This window comes from Euprymna scolopes, chromosome 11 (assembly GCF_053919585.1).
Source record: "Euprymna scolopes isolate OS-2025 chromosome 11, ASM5391958v1, whole genome shotgun sequence".
Lineage (NCBI taxonomy): Eukaryota > Metazoa > Mollusca > Cephalopoda > Sepiida > Sepiolidae > Euprymna > Euprymna scolopes.
In genome coordinates, this window is record NC_136492.1 from 74568742 (window position 1) to 74590457 (window position 21716).

At 33.6% G+C, this 21716-nt stretch overlaps 1 protein-coding gene across 1 annotated transcript in view; it reads left to right on the forward strand.

The window, feature by feature from the left end:
- The window catches only part of LOC145287911 (putative ubiquitin-conjugating enzyme E2 W-B), a 50143-nt gene that overhangs the window by 12550 nt on the left and 15877 nt on the right, over positions 1-21716 (forward strand). The window contains exons 2-4 of the mRNA XM_080135859.1: positions 12764-12855; positions 16192-16294; positions 18614-18769. Of these exons, the coding sequence (XP_079991985.1) occupies positions 12764-12855; positions 16192-16294; positions 18614-18769 (351 nt within the window). The remainder of the gene's footprint in view (positions 1-12763; positions 12856-16191; positions 16295-18613; positions 18770-21716) is intronic.

A 21716-nucleotide genomic window follows, 5' to 3' on the forward strand; every position in this document is an offset into this window, starting at 1 on the left:
ACAAGGGATTGGCGTATAAAATCAACAGTAGGTTCTTTGATAAAATATGGGCACATTCGAAATGAATGTTTTTGTTTAGAGCACAATTAAACCATGATACTTAACTTTTGCATTTTAAACTTCAATTTAAGCCATCAAATATAAAAATAATTTTATAAATCAACCATAGGTTCTCTACAGTGCAATGTTGACTACAATGTATTGTGGACTAAATCGCTGCGAGGAGGCATGTGCTAGCAGTACACATGGCTGTTAAAACGCTTTGGATAATCACAGATTTCAAGGGGTTTCTGCTAAAATAATCATATTTTAAAAACCAAAGCACTTTAAGTCTTCAAAATACCACCGTTTTGTTCAGAAATGAATATACTTTCAAATGAATTAGTAAATAATAACATACATTATATATTTTTAGAATTTTAAGCAAATAAAGTGATAAAATGTGAACATCATAAAACAGCATTTTCGGTAAGATTTTGTAACGACCCAACGTTGGATTTCTAAACATTCGTACAGTGTTTCTGTTAAGAATTTTTTAATGAAATTTGGAAATTAGCCAAAAGAGATGTTATTTTTAATAATTTTGAGTGTCCGAAATTCATCTGACCACTCGTTTTTTGTTGTGTTAAAAAAAAGATTTCAAAATGATGAGTATTGAAAGTTTTTAAAAAAATTTTCTTTGCACTATTAAATAAAACAATCTTTTTACTATGTTTATTCGTTAAAAAGATGATTGGACAGTGTTTTCTCTAGTGGTACGTAGCAATTTAAAAACATAATATCCGAAAAATCGTTATGAATTTGAATCAAGACTTCTGTAGTAGTAATGATAGTAGCACTCAGCAAAATAACATGGCGAAAACAGACATTTGTTTTTGTTTATTTTTATTCCAAATCGATTTTTTTTTTAATTGAAAATTTGGTTATAAAAAAAATTTCTTACATGTTTAGTTAGAGCTATTTTGTTATCAACCATACAAATATTTTTAAAAAATTGGGTAGTAGTAAATTTTAAAATATTTTAACAAGCGAAAATGTGAAATATGATGTTTTGGTTCACGTGTACGAACGGTACACACACTTCTAAAAAATGTTTTTAGTGAATTATTATCGAATGGAAACTAATCTACCCGATTATTAAAAATAAAAAAAATCAATATTTAAATATTTGTAGGAGGCGCTCAGTTAAAAAAAATAACAACGGTAGGAAAAGACATGAAATGTAATTAAAAATCAAAATAAAATTTTTTTAACAATTTGCCAGCTTTAGCAAAAACTTGTTTCTTTTTTATATTTAAATAGAATTTAAATACTTGATATTTTTCCAAGCACCATATTTTCTGTTAGAGGAACGTCACTTTTTTAAATAACATTTTTTTTTGTCTGTTTGTCATAATTCTTGTAAAGTTTCACAATGGGTATCAAACACCCTCTTAAAAAAAAAAACTCGCTTAATTCTATGTCTAATCCTAGGTACGAGTGGCAAGCCTCCTCCTAAAACCTTTAGCCTTAACAATAACGCTAAGTACAAGTGGCAGAGCTCCCCACTAAACAAACTTCCTCTGTGAGCTCATATAAGCGTAAAAAAAAAGCATAAAAAACGTTTAAAGAAAGTGCACATGATTAATCCCCCTCCCCCCCAAAAAAATAAATTGGTCAACTGTCCTAAAACGCTAGGATCGTCTTGAAATGGTGAATTATTTTACATTTGTGTGAAACCAACCCCCACTCTAAATTCTAAAATTGTTTTTGTTTTTTTTCTATCAAGTCTTCAGGATGTTCACACATAATTTTCCTTAGTCCTATCATTAACCCAAAGTCAGAGTGGCAACCTCCTACCTTCTCATAATTGCACAAAGACCCTCTTAAAACCACGCATAATCACCTTTTAGAAAACAAACAAACAAACAAAAAAAAACACCCAGGATTTATCTATCATAGGAAAAAGGGGGGGGGTAACTGCCCTAAAACGCTTGAAGGATTCAAAATGAGAAATCATTTTACATTAAATTCTAAAATAATTTTTGTTTATCTTTAAAGTTTTTCAAGTTGTTCACATGCAATTGTCTATAAAGGTAGAATCACATATTTTGGAGAGGTGGTCAGATGGGAGGGGTAACAGAAGGTATTAATTTACAATAATACCAAAGAAATATTGCAATATATTCATTTTTAACCAATCCTAGATTTCGATTTCAGTTTTGGCACATGAAATGCATTACAACTAAACTTTGAATTCTCTAACTTCTTTTCTTTTAACAAATACATGGCATTTTTAAGCAATCGCAGCATATTTATGTGCATTTACTGCAGATTATTTGGAAACCATTCATTTCTGGAGATTTTCAATAGCATATTCAGATTCCTTGCGCAAAAATACACTTATATGGCAAATTTCATTGCTTAGTCTTGTGTTTTAACAAAGATATAGCATTTTTACTGAAAAAGTAGTGCAAAAAATTGACAAAACGCATATGGTCTTAAAGAGGGGAAAATATCCAAACACACAGGTCATAAAAATAGTCATAACTTCCTTGATTTTAATCGGATTTAAAAAATTTAAAAAGATTCTTTCTTAGCTTATCAAGCTCTTTCTATATATACCAATATTGAAATATTTTAAGCTATTTCAATTTTTTCATGTGTATTGCTATATGTGCAACTTCCTCTTGATGCAATCGAGTTGATTGAAAAATGGACAATTTCACTGATTTCGATGTGGGCAACGTCGGGTCTCCCTGCTAGTATAAAAATAAAGTTAATATTTCAGTTGTATAAGTTATTTAGACTGAAATTAGTTTCAATATTAATCTCAAATAACTTAATTTTACTTAAATATATTTTGATAATTATAAAAATACATTAAAACTATTAAGTTATAACACATTTCACGGTATGTGTGAAACGCTAAAATTACATTTGCCATCTTTATAAACAAGTCAGGAATAAGGCTAAAGAGAGATAACTGAAGTTCATGTTTAATTATCCAAGTAAATATAGGAGTTAACTAATATATATTCGAGAATGAATTCTACCTAGAGGGTCTAAGTTCAATCCTGAATGAAGGAATTTACAGAAAAAATAGATTGATATGAGATAAAAACAGGTATGGGATGCGGAATGAGAGTGGACAGAATGAAGGGTTCAAATCGATAATCCAAAAAGGTTATTAATTACAGCACAATCGCGTTGACATGCTACTTCTCATCAGATCACCAAAGTTAAGCAACACTGAACCTGGCCAGTACCAGATGGGTGTCCATTTGGGACTAACAAGGTGCTGTATGCAAATTCTTAGAACTGCACGCCTGTGGAACTCTGTTCCGTCTGCCTGCTTCCCATGAACTGCCCCCTTAAGTAAACACTTCATAAAATCTCCACACTAATGTAATGTACTTGCAATAACCCTTATCCCTGAGTGGCTTCCGGGCCTTGATAAGTGGTGATCACTGTGTAAAAAAAAAAAAAAAAAAGTGGAAGATCAGGTCAGTCCTCCTGTAGTGGTGTCATACATACACATATGAAAAGATTATGGAGTTTACCAAATTCCATAATCTCAATTGCGGTCGCAAAATGATAATTGATCATGACAAAAGACATCTAAAGACTGTGCAGAATATAGTGGTTGGAACATTGTGAAAATGACAGTAATGAAGACTAGGAAAACAACAATAGTTTATCTCAGAAATATTTTACAATATCAGTTTTATGAAATGTGTTTCAAACAAATTTGATGCAGTCGATTAAAGAAGCGAAAGGAAACTGGTTTTAGATGAGTCCTGTCATGTGAGAGACTTGGGCAGTCGATCACACTTTAGTTTGAAATAGTGCTTGCTTTGATCTGTCACAGTTAACTTTTAAATATGAAATACAATTTACTTTGTTGTGTAACCTGTTAATTGGAAATAGTAATTTTTTGGGGTCTATGACACTTTGAAATAGAATTTTCCTTGGTCTGTCATGTTTAAATTTGAAACTGCATTTTTATTTGTCTGTCATGTTTAAATTTGAAATAGCATTTCCATAAATATACTGATCAAATGGACGCATCTTAAGAAAACCTGTTGTTTCAATAATTGTAAGTCACTTAAAAATAAAGTCTGTATTTTTATCTTCTGTGTCTCTCCTCATATATTAAAAGAGGAATGTTACCAACATTCCTCTTTGTTTTATTGCAGCCGTTGTAAAATAATCTTTATAGTCAAATTAAAAAAAGAAGAAAAAAGAAAACCCAGCAATAAATGAAGGATTTTTAATGAAAATATTTCCTTTCTATTTAAATCAAATCGATTTTCTTCCTTATCTCAATCACAGCTAAAACTTGTTTAAAATAGGCACATTAAATTCAAGTAAAAAATATTAAACTGTTTTTCTTTTGAAAAAATCTGAAATGGAAAATACATCTGTAAAACTATTTTATATTGTTATTGTTTTCACTGGTTGCCTAATCAATTTTTGCATGCACGCAAAAAAAAAACATGGCAACCAGTGAAAACAATAGGGAATACATTGAATAATAAAGGTCTTAATAACATAAAAACTACTTGTTGGTAATAATTTTAAATGTGATAATCATTCAAAATAGAGCCGAATACACTAAAAACTAACTTTTTAAAAAAGTAAGTCTTTAGTTATTACTCTATCTCACTTTGACCAAAAACTTTTTAATAAAACTATTTAAAGCAAACTTTTTAATGGTCGGCATTTCATTTTTACAAATAAGGAAAAGCCCGTTATTCAATAGTGTCCCATTTGTGGAGAAACAAGCTCCTTAAAATGAGGCTCTGAATTGATATTTTTATTTCAGAAAAGTTTTTTATTTATTTAAATATATTTTGTTTAAATGTTTTGCTCCTTACATTAAAAACTTACATTGTATTTGATTTAAATATGTTTGTTTAATTAAAAAAAATTTGGTAAATATATATAAAAAGAATGCGCTCTTTGGTTTAAATAGTTTTATTAAAAGGTTTTATAAATATAGATATAAAAAAATATGCACTCTACATAAAAAGTAAATCTTGGTCGCAAGTATCCGAACACGTCTGTTATTTTATATTTGTGTACAGAAGGCACGTGTGTATGTGAAGGTCAAGGTCAAACCGGTGTTGATCGAAATCTGTTCTTTTTTTTTTTTTGTCTGTCGATTAAAGATCCTTATTATTGTCTTGATCCGAACTTTTTTTGCACTTTATTACATTAAAACCATATATTTAAACACTTTTTATTGAGTTTTATATAATGGATCAATTCTAAAATAGTGCATCATTTTCAAATGGAGGAAAACTATTTTATCATCATCCATTATTATTATTTTTCTTGGTCAAGGGTCTAACATTTTTTTGACAGTCTACAGTGCAATCTCAGTTACCAAGTTTGGTGGTCTTAAGGATTGATTCTGTTCAAATTCTACTAAGATCCTTGTTAATAGTTTGCATCATAGTTTTCTTTCGTCATCCAACTTTTGTCTAGTCTTCCACCTCAAGATCTTTGCATTTTCTTATCCAAGAGTCGCTCTTCTAAATGTGGCCCAACCAATGTAGCTATCTACTCATCAGGAGGTCATCAAGCTTTGATATATTTAGCCTTATAAACAAGATATCAGATCTGATTTTCCGGGTCTCCTCTGACCCGATATTGCATATCCATTTAATCATCGTTCTGTCATTAAACTGAAGACGAGCAGTTGAGAACTCGATGGGGGTCCAATACTCGTATCCATACAGCATCACAGCTGGTATATACCTTCTTCTTGGCAGTGAGAGATTTCCACAAACTATTTCTACATAAAAATTTGAAATGTGCTAAGTCATATATATATTCATCTCTGCATCTCTTCCCTCCATTACTATGAAACTCCTAAATATAATCTAATCCAACCAATTTTTTCAGAATTCAGACAATTAGTACCTTTTATTTATTTTTTTTACCTCAAACAAAGCACATTGCCACTTTGATGTAGAGGGCTACTATTAGGGACATAAGTTTCAGGGGTGCTATGTAGGGAGTTGAGCAGCAAGATGTCTGGTCACCTTACACTTAAATTTCTGCATGTCAGTACAGTTGGGGAAACAGGAATCTGGAAAGGAATTCCAAAGTCTAGCAGTTCTGGGGAAGAAGCTATTAGAGTAGAAGGCTTTCTTACATCTAGGGATCTTTATTGTGTAAAGGTGGGACTTTGCTGTCCGTCGGGGGTATTTACATCGAGGGGGTACAAGGGCTTGTAGTTCATTGGAGCACCCACCACTTGTAAAATAGGCACAGGGATGCAACATTTCGTCGATGGGACAGAGGTTGAAGCTTAGATGATAGTTCAGGACCTCTCAGGTTGGCGACTCTTTTGAGCCCTGTCCAGGAGTGAGAGACTACTAGCAGATGCACCAGCCCAAATGTGACAACAGTACTCCATGCATGGGCAAATGGTGGCCTTGTGAAGATATGGAGTACTTTCAGGTGTAACTGTCTAGCACGGTAGAGAGAGCCCATCTTCTTCACAGCAGCCTTGGCAATGCTCTTGATGTATCTATTCCAACTCATATTCCCTGTGAACGTTAAGCCGAGGAGTTTGAATGAAATACTTTCTGGTAATATATCTTTAGCTATTGATGGTTGGTAAGGTTTCTTGTAATTATTAAAGGAAACGAGCTTAGTCTTGGCAGCGTTGAACATTACCATCCATTTTTGACCCCCATTACAGACTGGAGATCTTCCTCTAGGGTTTCCGTCATTGCCTGCTTAATTTTGAGTAAAGGAAATATTGGAAAAAAAGTTATAATTCTTGATTCTGCAATTAAATATGTGTGTTCTGTGAAGACCTCCTATTACAGAACCATAGTGAACAAACAGCATCAGACAAAGGAGCTCAGCAAACAGATCATTGTGGAGAATCGGAAATTGTTAACATTTTATGGAGCATTATTATATTTTTTTTCCAGTATGACACCACTGCAAAGCATCCACCTAAACTGATAGGATCGGACAAAGAGAAAAAGAACAAATAAAGCAACCAAGAAGCCGATGGTAACTCTGGAAGTGATGAAAAGAAAGTGGACATTGAGCTTACTTTTGTAACTTTTGCTTCCCTTATTTTATCCTTTAGTCCTCACATTCCATGAGTGATGTTTCTGACAAAAAGGGAAGAATTGCGATTTTCTAAGTCAGAATCTGTTCACCTAACACTTATCGTTGGCTAATTTTTGGCTTAGAAGTACTCATACTATTTTTATTTATATTTTTTTTTTTAGCTTCTTACATAAAGTGGCTTCATGCCTATTCTGGAGCGATTTTTATAAAAAAAAAAAAAAAATGATCACCAGCTTAGCTAAGCAGGAAAATTAGTCTACAGGACAACTATTCATTATGTATTTCACAATTCTATGAAAAAGTAGCTCCAGAACCATTCCTAGATTTGCGAAGACACTCTGAGGCTAAAGACATAGTTACACACCATCCAAGTGAACGTCGACCCTAGTTCTGGTCTACAGGTCTACAGTGTTCACTACTGGCCTCGGGACTGGCTGTCCATCACTATCTTGGCCCTTGTGGATCGTTGTATATGGTCTGTATTCGTATGGGACATTATGTGTTCTGTGGGAGGAGCCGGCTAAACTTCCTGGATTTTCACAAGTGTTTGCATTGAAACGTGGAACTAAAAGCTGTTAAGCAGTTCAAATATCTGGGGTCAGAGCGTCATTAGTGAAGACGGTTTCAAAATTGAAATCTTACCCTCTTGTTTAGCTCCCCCTTACCTAAACCGAAACTCTTAAAAAAAAAATATGACGACAGTCCAATCTAAAAATAAGCTTAAACCAGGATTAGGGACAAACAAATTTAACTTGCCTCCTCCCTTGAGGCTCTCATTCACAAATATCCGTGGGCTTAGAATGAACTTAGCTGATGTTGAAGCATTTCTTTTCACAAATACCCCGGATATCTTAGCACTAAGTGAGACTAACCTACACTCCTCCATTCCCTCTAACCACTTTAACATGCCTGGATATCTCCCACTCTGCCGTAAGGACTCTAACAGACACATGCATGGACTTGGAGTTTATATTCGTAATACCCTTCCCATGACTAGAGAAACAAACCTAGAAACAGATGATCAAGCCTTTATGTGCTTTAGACTAAACATGCAACACAATATTAGCTACTATTATTTTCTCTACCGCTCTCCCTCGACTCAGGACTGCACCATAATAAACAAAGTATCTGACAGCATAGACATGGCACTGTCCCTCGACACTAGCGCACAAATACATGTATTTGGTGACTTTAATGTCCACCACAAAAACTGGCTCGGATTCTCTACTTACACAGATGCAGCGGGCAGCACAACTCATAGCTTCACTATATCTCACTCCCTATCACAAATTGTTACGTTTCCAACCCGTTTCCCTGACCAGGAAGAACAACACGCATCACTTCTAGATCTGTTTTTGACCACAGTTCCCGATGATTGCATAACGAAGGCCCACAGCCCACTCGGGAACGCTAATCATGCAGTGATAATAGTTGAAATCGCCCTTAACTCTAGAGCCAAAACTGAAGAGCCAGTGCTCAAAACAACGAGATATTATAAAAAGGCTGACTGGGAAGCCATCAGGGAACTAATTAGAGATGCCCCATGGAGAAATATTTTCTCTCTCCCTGCTGAACAATGTGCAAACGAGACCACTGACTGGTTCAAAACCGCAATCGAAGCGCATGTTCCCATGCGGAAATTCTATAGTAAGCCCCACTCTCCCCAATGGTTTACATCGACTTGTGCAACTGCCATTGCTCAAAAGCAGCATGCATACCGTAGGTTTAACCGACATAAGTCCAGTTCAAACAGACTGAAGTATATAGAAGCTAGAAATAACATTAAGAAAGAAATAGCGACAGCTAAGAGAGAATTTACGGAAACAACTAAAAAGCGCATCGAAGCACAAAAACTAGGAACTCGAGACTTCTGGAAAATCTACAACAGTGTAGTAAATAATGGGCAATCCACAATTCCCCCACTAACCAACAATCACGAAGTTGTCTCCTCAGCAACCGACAAGGCTAACATGCTTGCCAGTCGGTTTGCCTCCAACTCCACACTGGACCCTTCCAACCACCCACTACCTGACTTTCCTATGCGGACAGACGCCACGCTAGACGATCTGAAAACCACCCTTGCTCAGGTGCATGCTATCATAAAAAACCTTGACACTTCAAAAGCATGTGGACCCGATCTTATCCCGGCTGTGCTATTAAAAAAGTGCTCAGCCGAAGTAGCTCCAGTTCTCTCCAAACTCTACAACAAATGCCTTAATGAAGCTTGCTTTCCGGGCTGTTGGAAAACTGCTTCTGTTGTACCAGTATTCAAGAATTCTGGCGAAAGGACAGACCCATCAAATTATCGCCCCATTAGCATCCTCTCACTTTTTGCCAAAATATTTGAGACCATAATTAACCATGCTCTAGTCCATCATCTTACAGATGCTAAACTACTGACTGACAAACAATATGGATTTAGACAAGCCCGTTCCATAGCAGACATCCTAACTGTGATCTCTGAATGTATATACCATTCACTGGACAAAGCGGGGGAGGGCAGAGCGGTAGCTCTAGATATATCTAAGGCTTTTGACAGGGTATGACATGAGGGTCTCCTCAGGAAAATCAGATCATACGGTATCACTGGTAGAATACTTAACATAATTAAATCCTTCTTGGACAAGAGAAAAATCCAGGTTGTCCTCGATGGTCGTACATCTAAACAATATGATATAAATGCGGGGGTGCCCCAAGGTTCTATCCTTGGACCTCTATTGTTCCTGATATTCATAAATGACCTCCCCGACAAAATTGCCTCTGAGATGGGTATATATGCTGATGACACTACACTCTATGGCAGGCACGACAGGAAGACGAATGAACACATTTCTAAAGAAATGGCAGAAACACTAGAGGAAGACCTCCAATTTGTAGTGGAATGGGGACAAAAGTGGTTGGTCGCGTTCAATGCTGCCAAGACTAAACTAGTTTCATTCAATAATTACAAGAAACCCTCTCTACCACCCATAGCAATGGCCAACGACTCTTTATCTGAGAGTCCATCTTTCAAACTCCTTGGTCTAACGTTCACAGGAAACATGAGTTGGAACAATTACATTGAAGGCATTGCCAGGGCCGCTGCAAGAAAGGTGGGCTCTCTCTACCGTGCTAGAAAACTACTAACACCCGAAAGTATCCTGTACCTCTATAAGGCCACCATTCGCCCATGTATGGAGTATTGCTGCCACATCTGGGCTGGTGCATCTGCTACTAGTCTCTCGCTCCTTGACAAGGTTCAAAAGAGAGTCGCAAACCTGATAGGCCCTGAACTGGCATCTAAGCTTCAGCCTCTGTCCCATCGACGAAATGTTGCATCCCTCTGCCTTTTCTACAAGTATTTTAGTGGTGAATGCTCTGACGAACTGCAATCACTTGTGCCCCCACTACGTGAGCACCCTCGACAAACCCGACAGGCTGCTAAATCCCACCCCCACACAGTAGAGATCCCTAGATGTAAAAGATCTTTTTACTCCAATAGTTTCTTCCCCAGAACCGCTAGACTCTGGAATTCCATTCCAGGTCCCTGCTTTCCCAACAGTACTGACGTGCAGAAGTTCAAGTGTAATGTGAACTGACATCTTGCTGCCCAAATCCCTACATAGTACCCCAGTAGTTGTTGCCCCGGATAGTAGCCCCCTACACCAAAGTGGCAATTTGCCTTGTTTGGGGTGAAAAATGTAATAAAAAAAAAAACAAAAAAAAAAACAGTGCTAACAGAAACAGCGTCAAAACTAAAACAAGTTTGAAGAGAGAAGAATATCAGTCTCAATTCTAAAGTGAGGCTGCTTTATGTGCTTGTAATCTCCATCTTCATGCATGTTAATCATGAACATTGATAACTGAGTTACAGAAGTAGAAATGACATGATTCAGGAGAACTCTTGACATCTCTGATAGAAGAGGTAATACCAATGAGGAAGTTTACAACACCATCGAGAAGCATGGGAGTCACTGTTGACTACTTTTGTTTTGTTTGCCTTTGTGAGGGGCACAGTGGCAAGGATGGATGGAATCAGCTGAACCTATTCCAAGTGAATGCTGTTTGAAATTAAAATTCTTTGGATTACAGTGAAAAAGGAAATTGGAATAGTATGGACACATAAGATCAGACGGCTACTCCAAGGTCATCCTCTAAAGAATAGTGCAAAGCAAGAGAGAGTGGGACAGATGAAAGAAAAGGGGGGACAGAAAGCCTTGCAGAGTGAACTGGGAAGAACTTAGACGATCATACTGCCCAGTGATTGAACTTTATGAAATGTTTGTGTTTAAAACATCCATTCCACCTATTCACCTCTTCCTACCACTTCTCATCTCATTCATCCTTCATTGTCACTTGTTATATAATGTTCAGTAGTGAGCTGATAGATAAATACTTACACTATTATGTTATGGGATGGCGTTCATTTATACGTCGTGTTATTGTGTGTCATGTGGTTTCTTCACTATCTGAACCCTAAGTTATCGTGTTGCAGTCTGTTTATGTTCTGTGATCGTCATACCTCGTCAACTTTTCAACTGCGTCATTGTTTTTTTACATCCACCTGGAAATTTGTCTGTTCTTAGAGGGAAGCTGGAACCTGTAGATGAATGCATTTCAACTCCAAGACGATGGTTGGTGTTATATAGTTTTTATTCACTTTCTAAGTGTCGATCGCAGAAGAATGAAAAGTGAATGTCTTTGCATTGGTGGTTAATTCTAGTCTCCAATTTTGATACATGTCAGCTCCCTCCCAAGGGTGGAGAAGATAACCGTTAACCCATTCGCTCTTCTCAATGTCCAAATTCCAACTTGACTCTATGTCCAGCCAACCTAAACACATGACAACAAACATGTCCTTCCGGTCAGCTATTTTTAGAGATTCCGGTGCAACCTGTCCATATTACACCTCAATATGTTTTGACAACTTTTATCAAAACATAGCTTCACAGCTCATCTCTTGTTTACCTGTCCAGTTAGATAGATAGATCAAGATAGATACACATAGATATATAGATAGATCAACATGCAGAAAAATAACAGATAATTTCCCGTCTTCCACAACTGTATAACAGCACATTTCGTTATGATTATTTAGTGATTGTGTCGTTCAGGTTTAGACATAACTAAAATTAATAGTGATGGGAGGATTCCAATATTTTTCCTGATTCTGATACAATTACCAATTCTTTACTAAATTCCCGATTCTGATACAATTTCCATAGCTCCCTTAATATTTAACTAAACATTTTTTTTTTGTTTTTGTTTTTTTTCCAACTAGCATAAAAACACATGTTAAATGTGCATATATTTTCTCAAAAATAAAAACACGTGTGGGGGTGATCTATAGATTTTAGGTTTATTGGTAGGTTAAAAGCAATAAATATTTATCATTTTATTATCACTACCAGCAGTAGATGATTTTGTTTCAAACAGAATTAAAAAAATATAATTAACAAAATTGTTTTGGCATCGGAAAATAGACAATTTTTTTCCAATATCGATTCTGATACGCCAAAAAGTTCTGATTCCGATAAATTGTCCCAACACCAAAAATTATGATCTTAAAATTCATTTAATTTTTTTTTTTTCTTACACAATTGCCATCTTTGATCACTACCCTTATTTCTTCTCTGTCAGTATTTATTATTTGATCACCGTAATCAATTATATTCTCTCCCTTTTTTTTTTCTCTTTTTAGAAACGATTGCAAAAAGAACTTCAATCCTTGACCAAGGATCCACCGCCAGGATTATGTGTGGATATCAAAAGTATTACAAAGAGTATGTCAGAGTGAGTGTTTTTACTTTTACTCTTTCAATGGTTTTTATCCAATTATGGCATCGGTTTATCATGCATCCTCTTGTTAACATGCTGACCATAAGAGAATGTTACTATTCTTCCTATCACAATGAATTAAGCTTCGCATAAAAGCATGTCAGTCATAGGAAATAACTAAAAAAAAAAAAAAAGTAACTTTTATTGGAGAGATGAGGTTGCTTGGGTTGGGATACAAGTGACCTAATGGAGCTCTGCAAATTGTGTAATTGGCAAACCAAATTTAAATCACCATCTGGATCTGTTATGTTCACTCACAATTGGGCAGGTATGAATCCCTACTCTTCAACTGTAAAATCGCCTATTATGTTCAATTATGCATACATACCATCAAGGATGGTATGATAACACAGAAGGTATGTTCATTAAATGGTAAAATAATCTAAAAAAAGGTTGATATGCTGTAAAACCCAAACCAAACATCAGGTTGTCTCTACTGAATCATTTTACAATATATGTTATGCCTTGTTGTTGCATAATCCATTTGGAGGGTGGGATAGTGTAGTATCTGTTTTGTTTCCACGATACCATAAAGACACATTATCTTTTTTTTTTCATGGGGCGATTCTTCCAGGTATTACCTCCTCTTTTAGGTGATGGTAGTGGGTGCAGCATATCATGTTCATTCTTTATGTTACCATCTTTCCATTTTTTGCTTGTTGAATATGTTCAAATTGCCAAAAAAAAATAGTGACCATACTTTTTGTGATGCTATAGTTTTATTATTAGGCATCACAAATCAACCAATTAAGTGTACAGAAATAAGTGAATACAATGAAATTACCTTTAGTTTCAACGCGTTTATTTTTGGGGTTATTTTGATAAACTTTTAGATGCAAACAAAATTTAATCTTTTCTCTTTATAAATATACAATTCTTTTTGTCACATGAGTTTTTTCGTTTTTTTTTAGGTCATTAGTTTCAGTGAGAGGCCAGTTATTTTGGATATTGGTATTAACTTGATGCTCATGCTATCTTGTTTGTCTCTATGCATATAAAAGCAGTCCCGTCTTAAAGAAAACGGGCTTAATATAGAATTTTAAATTGTCTTTCACGAAAAAAAAAAAATTAGCAAATTAAATTTTGCTTTTAGTATTAACAAATTTTGCTTCCATCTATTTTTACATAGTCCATATCCGAGTTTTTATTTTGAATTGATTTAATGCTAAAAGAAAAAGATATAACTCTCTCTACTGTGCTATAAATAATATTAAGATTCAATGTGTTAACTATTGAATCTTAATATGCAGTCAAAGTTGTGCATCCATGTTATTATTGAATACTAGCAAGAAGCCGACGTTGCCCGGAATTGAATGATGATCAACGAATGTTTCACGTTCCCATATTTTTATTGTCATCAAAATCCGTGAAATCGCCCATTTTCCAAACAAATTGATTGATTGCTTGCTCTAGTTGGGGACCCATCATGGTGCACCTGGAGGAAGCTTCACATGCCTCCCTGCAGTGATTAGTCCACAATATAGTTTACATTGCACTGTAGAGAACCTACTGTTGATTTTATAACATTATTTTTATATAACGGCTTCAATTGAAGTTTACAATGAAAAAGTCAAGTTCAATTGTGCTCTAAACAGAAACATTCATTTTAAATGTACCTTTGTCATATCAAAGAACCTACTGTTGATTTTATATGCTGGGCCTTTCTGCTTGTTTGGTAATAAGACTTCTCAAGTGCACTTGTGATGTTAGCCTGTGTAAGTTATTACTCTGATCAAAATTGCCTGTTCCTTCTTTCATCGGATTTTTTTGATTATTAATATTATTATTTAATTCGGAAACATTCCTATACAAAACTTATCTAAGAACACTGCAAGATACATAAAGTACATGTTTGTGGAATTTCATAAAAATCAGTCCAGCCGTTGCAGGGTCTATAGGGAACAAACTCACATACACACAGTTTTTTTTATGTAATAGTAGATAGATAAATTTTTTCAAGGAGTTATGAAATTTTGCCCGATGTTTAGTCTGGCTTGATCTAGTAATAGTAATTATTGCTTCCGTTAAGATTAATTTTCATTTACCACAAAATGAAAATTGTAAGGATTTTTCACTTGTTCAAAGCTTGCATTTTTAGTTATATGATGTGAAAATTAGATTCTGGGCCAAAAGCTCACAAGACGGCAAATTTTTTAATTTCCAAATATTTTGCATTCAGTGGCTAATTGTGCTACCAAATTAAATTTAGTATACACATAAGTAATGACTTATGCTTTGCAATGATCTATGTTAAAAGATTTTAGATATAACAAGCAGGGAGACCCGATGTTGTGTAGGATTAAATGAGGATCAAAGAATGTTTTACATTTCCAATACTTTTATTGCCATTGAAATTGGTGAAATCGCTCATTTTTCAATCAAATTGATTGTCTGTCTTGTCAAAGATCCGCTGCAGTGCACTGTGAGTAAGCTTCAAAAGCCCCCCCCCCCTCTGTGATTTAGTCCACAATACATTGTAGTCTACATTGCACTATAGATAACCTACTGTCAATTATATAAAATTATTTTTTGGCTTGATTTAAAGTTTAAAATGCAAAAATCAAGTATCATGATTCAATTGTGCTCTAAACAGAATTATTAATTTTGAATGTACCCCTGATTATAAAAGAATCTACTGTAGATTTTATATGCCGGGTCTTTCGTATGATGCAGTGATAAAACTTCTGAAATGTACGTAATGATGTTAGGCTTATAAAGGTGTTAACTTTTGTCAAAATCGAACTGTTCTTTGTTTAATCAGATTTATTTGATTATCGATTGATACTAATCAGAGGCATTTCATACAAAACCTTCTAAAACTTCTAAACACTCTCAGACACATAAAGTACATTTGTGTGAAATTTCCAAAAAATTGGCTTAACCTTTCAGAGTCCATAACACACACATGTGCACAGACAAAGTGCCTTTTATATATAGAAATGAAAATAAAATTTTGGTTTGGGAGACCTATTATTACAAAGGCAACACACCATAGCTGATGTCTATAATGTTATCATATAATAATTAAGATTTAAAATCAAAATACAATCACCAAATTATTATTTTCATTATCAAAATGCTTTGATATTCTACAAGTTTATTGAGTAACTATACCAGAAATTGAACTATTTTAAAAATAAGACATTTTTTCATGATTGTAAGAAAGCACCTTTTTCTTCATTGTTGAATGTACATATTTCTTTTGCTTTTTTTTTCCATTTTGATAATAACATGTATTTGAAATTGCTTAGTGAATAAATATGTGAAGTGATTAAATTGATTTATTTTTAGATGGATTGTGGATCTTGAAGGTGCTTCCGGAACATTATACGATGGAGAAAGTTTCAAACTTTGCTTTAAGTTTGGTCCACGCTATCCTTTTGAATCACCGCAGGTAAAAAAAAAAACATTTTTTTGATGGAGGAATAAATTTTTTATGGAGGAATAAATTTTTTATGGAGGAATAATAATTTTTTTGATGAAGGAATAATAATTTTTTGATGGAGGAATAATAATTTTTTTGATGGAGGAATAATAATTTTTTTGATGGAGGAATAATAATTATTTTGATGGAGGAATAATAATTTTTTTATGGAGGAATAATAATTTTTTGATGGAGGAATAATAATTTTTTTTGATGGAGGAATAATAATTTTTTTTGATGGAGGAATAATAATTTTTTGATGGAGGAATAATAATTTTTTTATGGAGGAATAATAATAAAATTAAAAATAAACAAATTTGTATTATTTGTATTATTCAGAGTATTGTTCTCATCTTGGATGTTATTTTCACAATGTTTTGACCAATGTAATCTCAGATCTTCTTAAGGTGCATCTTGTTTAAGTCGGAAATCTTTCTGTTAAATTGTGAATTTGTGCAAAATTTTGAATGGAAATCCTTGTTTAATTCATAAGGCTAATTTGCTTTTGTTAAGATCTAAAAACTTTTCTTAAAATTTTATAAAGAATCCATTGATGTTATTAATTTTGTATAAGAGAGTTTTATAGTAATATTATGAGAGAGTCTTTCTTAACACAACATGAAAGATGCTTCAAGGTGAGTTATCAGTGATGGAGCTATAAAATTGAGCCAACTATGTGGAGTAGAGGACCATAGTATGTAACCATGCCTTCTCTACCCAACCATTGCAGTTTGAAAGATTTTGGAGAATGCAACAACAACAGTGCAAAGAACTGCATTTTTTTATGCAGGTAGAGAAACTGTTGCATGATTATGTGCTTCAAAGACATGCAAAGAGGAACTACATCACTTGTTTCAGCTTTTTCAACGTCATACAGATTCTACCATGAACCGCTCTTAAACTGAAAATAAAAACCCTTGAAAGCAACGTGCCATACAACTAAATGAGATGTTTCAGGCACAGATAGAAAATAAGGGAAATTGTTGGCAGTGGTTAAAGCTAGACGAGTATTTGTCATAAATATTTTACAGGGAGTTATGATAGATTGAAACTCAGTCAAGCACCTACCATGAAAATAACAATAGAGCAGAGATAGACTCGCTATGTCTCTTTTGTGAGAAAAGAATGGTGGTGATCTCAGTTTCTCTTTTATCCAGCTCTGGTGGATTTAAGCTTCACAGAATTTTGCACAGAATCTTATGCAGGTATCGTGTGTAAGAGATTTGGCTGTTTTTCAGAGAACATAAGATTTCAGATTTCGGATCCAGCTTTCTCCCTCATTGTTGACTGTCTCTCTCTCTCTCATAAACACTAGGTTTTTTCCCAAGGTTTTCATCATTGTCACTGTTAATTTCAAAACATTTCATTGAGCAATACGTCTTGAAGACATTTACAGTTTGAGTCATCAGTGATGTACTGACTTCACCTGTTTCTGGGTTTCAGCATTATATAAGCTTAGCCAGTCACCTGGCCTTACAATAAATGATTTAAAATTGTTCAAACCATTTTGATGTAAGTATGGATGTGGAAATATCCACATATTTTCAGCTCTGTTTATGTCTGTAGAATAAAGTGAAGCATGTCTATTTTTCAGCTTTTGTCATCGATAATTTTTTTGCCTACAAAATCGATATTTGATTCTAACTAGCCAGTCAATTATGACAAATATTGATCTCTATTTTTTTTTTTTTTTTTTTACAATTAAACATTATACTTTAAAAAATATTTTATTGATTACATACTATATCCAGCCTAATATTTCTTTTAATAGGAGACAATTCCAGATATATACCATAATGTTTTTTGACTAGTAATTTTCTTGGATCATTAACCAATGAAATTGTCGCATTTGTTAAAAATTCAAACATTACCGGCATCATGTTTAGTTTGACATCTATTTACATGCTGGCATCCAAAGTCTGTTTACTGTGTAATGACTAACCATTATATGAAATAAGTTCATTGTGAGTAATGACAAAACTCATTTCATTTAAAATAATAAATGATCAGACATTAAAAAATTACCTCCTTTTATTATTTTGTGATTATTTACTTTATATTTTAGTGTATATTTTACTTGATTCTCATGCTCAAACATATCTTCTTTTAAAAATATTTTTATCTATGAGATGATGAGTTGTAGACACCGAAACACATATCAGTGGATAATTATATTTTAAAAATTGTCTATGATATTTGTATTAAGAAAAACAAAACACAATGAATTTTTGCATGTTGACAGTTGACAATTCCATTTTTCTATTCTGGTTCCTTCTTTTGTCTTTGTAGGTGACTTTTATTGGTAACAATATTCCAGTTCATCCACACGTCTACAGCAATGGTCACATTTGTCTTTCTATATTATCTGATGACTGGTCTCCTGCCTTGTCTGTACAATCAATCTGCCTTAGTATAATCAGTATGTTGTCCAGCTGTAGAGAAAAGGTAAACTCTTATCAGCCTACAACCCCCTCTCTCCTTTCTCTTTCTCCTTCTCTCTCTCTCTCTCTGTACTTTACATTGAGCTTTTTATTCAAATCTACCCGGCAAAGGACTTTGTGGGTATTAATCTATATCTAACCCATTGCTTCATAAAAACTATATATATATATATATATATATATATATATATATATATATATATATATATATAAACACCAAACTTCAAGTATACAGAGCTGTGATTTTTACCACCCTCATGTATGCTTGTGAAACTTAAACCATATATGCCAAACATGCCAAGAAACTGAACCATTTCCATATGACTTGCCTCTGTATATTGTTGAAAATCAAGTAACAAGACAAGATACCAGACACAGAGGTTTTAGCCAAGTCAAACTTTCCGTCAATACACACCATGTTACAGCAGTGCCAGGTTCGTTAGGCAGATCGTATATGCCACATGTCTGATTCAAGGCTCTCAAAACAACTCGTTTATGGCGAGTTGTCCAGAGGAAAAAGACCCGAGACTCGCAGGAGGAAAGCGGAAACTATTCAAGAACAATCTGAAGGTCTCTCTCAAACAGTTTGTTTTGTATTCTAACTCCTAGGAAAAACTAGTCCAAGACAGATGTTCCTGGTGTACTGCAACTCACAAAGGGGCTACAATTGCTGAATCTGCATGCAGTAAAGAACACAAGAGGAAACGTGACATTAGAAAAGATAGAGCAGTCAGTACCTCTGATACAGAATCATCCCACAGGTGTTCAACATGCAGGGAAATACTTCAGAGCTTGAATCTGTTTAACAAGATAGCTGCAAACCCACAGAGCATGATCATGTCATCTTCACAAGTGATGGACGAACATCATGTATGTATATATATATATATATATATATATATATATATATTTCTGGGGAAATATACTTTATTTCCTTATAGTATATACCAATCTTTAATGAAAATGAAAACTGAAAAGAAAAAAGCAATATCTATTTCTATCTACTAGATGTATGATGCATTGGGTCACAACTACTATCACCCAATATTTATTCTACTTTAATTTCATTTGAAATTCATAAACTGTTATGTCAGTTAGGACATTTTTGTATGATTAAAAGTAAGTTTTTTTACTTTTATATTATTATATAGGAGTATTATTCTTTATTATTCTTATATAGAAATAAAGAAACTTAGGTTTTTATTTAGAATTCGACTTCACTAAAAACAAAAGTACAGACAAATATTTATGATGTACATACTTATTGTGGAATGAAGATGTCATATTCCAAAAATCATATAAATCAAGTAGATTTCTTCTTTTTTTTTTAACTAAGAAAATCAAATTTTGCCATGTTTTTTAGAGGGCGTAAAAATTCAAGGGTGACAACTCAATTCAACTACCGAGATTTTGTTTGTATTAAAACTTTTTAATTGATAAAAATCGTAAAATTGAATTAATAATATGAAATATCAAAAGACTGAAGATCCTGATTCCCTCTCTCCAAAATGAAAGCAATTCAAATGTGAACCTATTTTTCACTTCTTTGGATTTGTTGTTATAAATGTTCTTTTGATGTCTGAATATTGTAAAGAATAGTTGAAATAAATTATGTTCGACTAACATGGTATTTGGAGTTTTTTACAATTCAAACTTGTTTTTATTTTGTAATCCATGTTGAGCTCTCTAACAGATGTTAGATGCTGGCGACATCCAACTCAGATCCACCATACTATCATTCAAACACTACCATGTTTGAATATATGGTTAAGTGGCAGTTTTAGTCATTTAGAACTGCTTTAAAGCTTCACCGCTCACTCATTTTTCAACCAAATTTCAAACAATTATTACAGTTTATAGATCACCTTCTCAGCTATATTGTGAAAAAAAGATTTTCAATTTTTGTTCAGTAAAACAAAAGTTATGATGAATTCTCTGGTGTTCAAAATTGTAAAAATATGTAAGGAGGTGAGCGATGCTTTTTATGACTGGTTTCCATAGCAACCATGTTGCTTCAGCGACTACTGTTGGTACTAATTCACTGCTGTCACGGAAAGAGAAATAACAAATGAAATAGAGAGAATGAAAGCATGAAAGGGAGATAATTGGAGGGATTTTATTGAAAGCAGACGAGTGCTGTACATTGTTATTACATATGTGTTTATAGAGGCAAAAAATAAGACTGAAATTAAACAAAGAAGAAGTGAATTAGAAGCCTGGAAAAAATCATGGATTACGATAGAAAAATGCAAGCATGAAAAGTAATATAGAAAAGTAAAGGACTAGTTGTTAAAACTGGAAAAGAAAAGGACAAGATATTCTAGTAAAAAATATAATAAATTTATAACTTAAAATATTGAAGCATTAGGAATTTTTTTTTTTAATTCAATTTATAACATTATATAATCAATTCTTAATGCTGCAATATTTTAAGTTATAAGTTTATTATATTTGCAGTGTAGAAATTAAATAAAATACATATCTCTCAAATAATGAAGAGATTTTTTTTTGTGTGAAATAAGAAATATATTGTCAATGATATTCACTTTAGTCAAAATCCAGTTTAATAACATTCAATGATTGACCTTGGTATGTTGACAGACGGAGTTTTGGAATAAAGGCCACATTTCTTTTTTTTTTTCTTTCTTTTTTTTTTCTTTCTTTTTTCTTTTTTTTGTCGATTATAATACACACACACACACACACATATATCTGGGTTTCCTCTTTAAATGTGGCTCTCTGTAAGCAGCTGTGTCGCATTCTGCAGAATTAAGTTTGAAATGTGTTCATAAATCTTTCGTTTACCTTAAATAAAGCTACAACTGACATAAAAGAGCTTACTCCCATTTTTGAATAGAATTAAGCTTTAACGAATAATTAAAAATAAATTTTAAAAAATCACCTTTAAATAATATTTCTAAACACAAAACAATTCTATTACTAAAAACGAT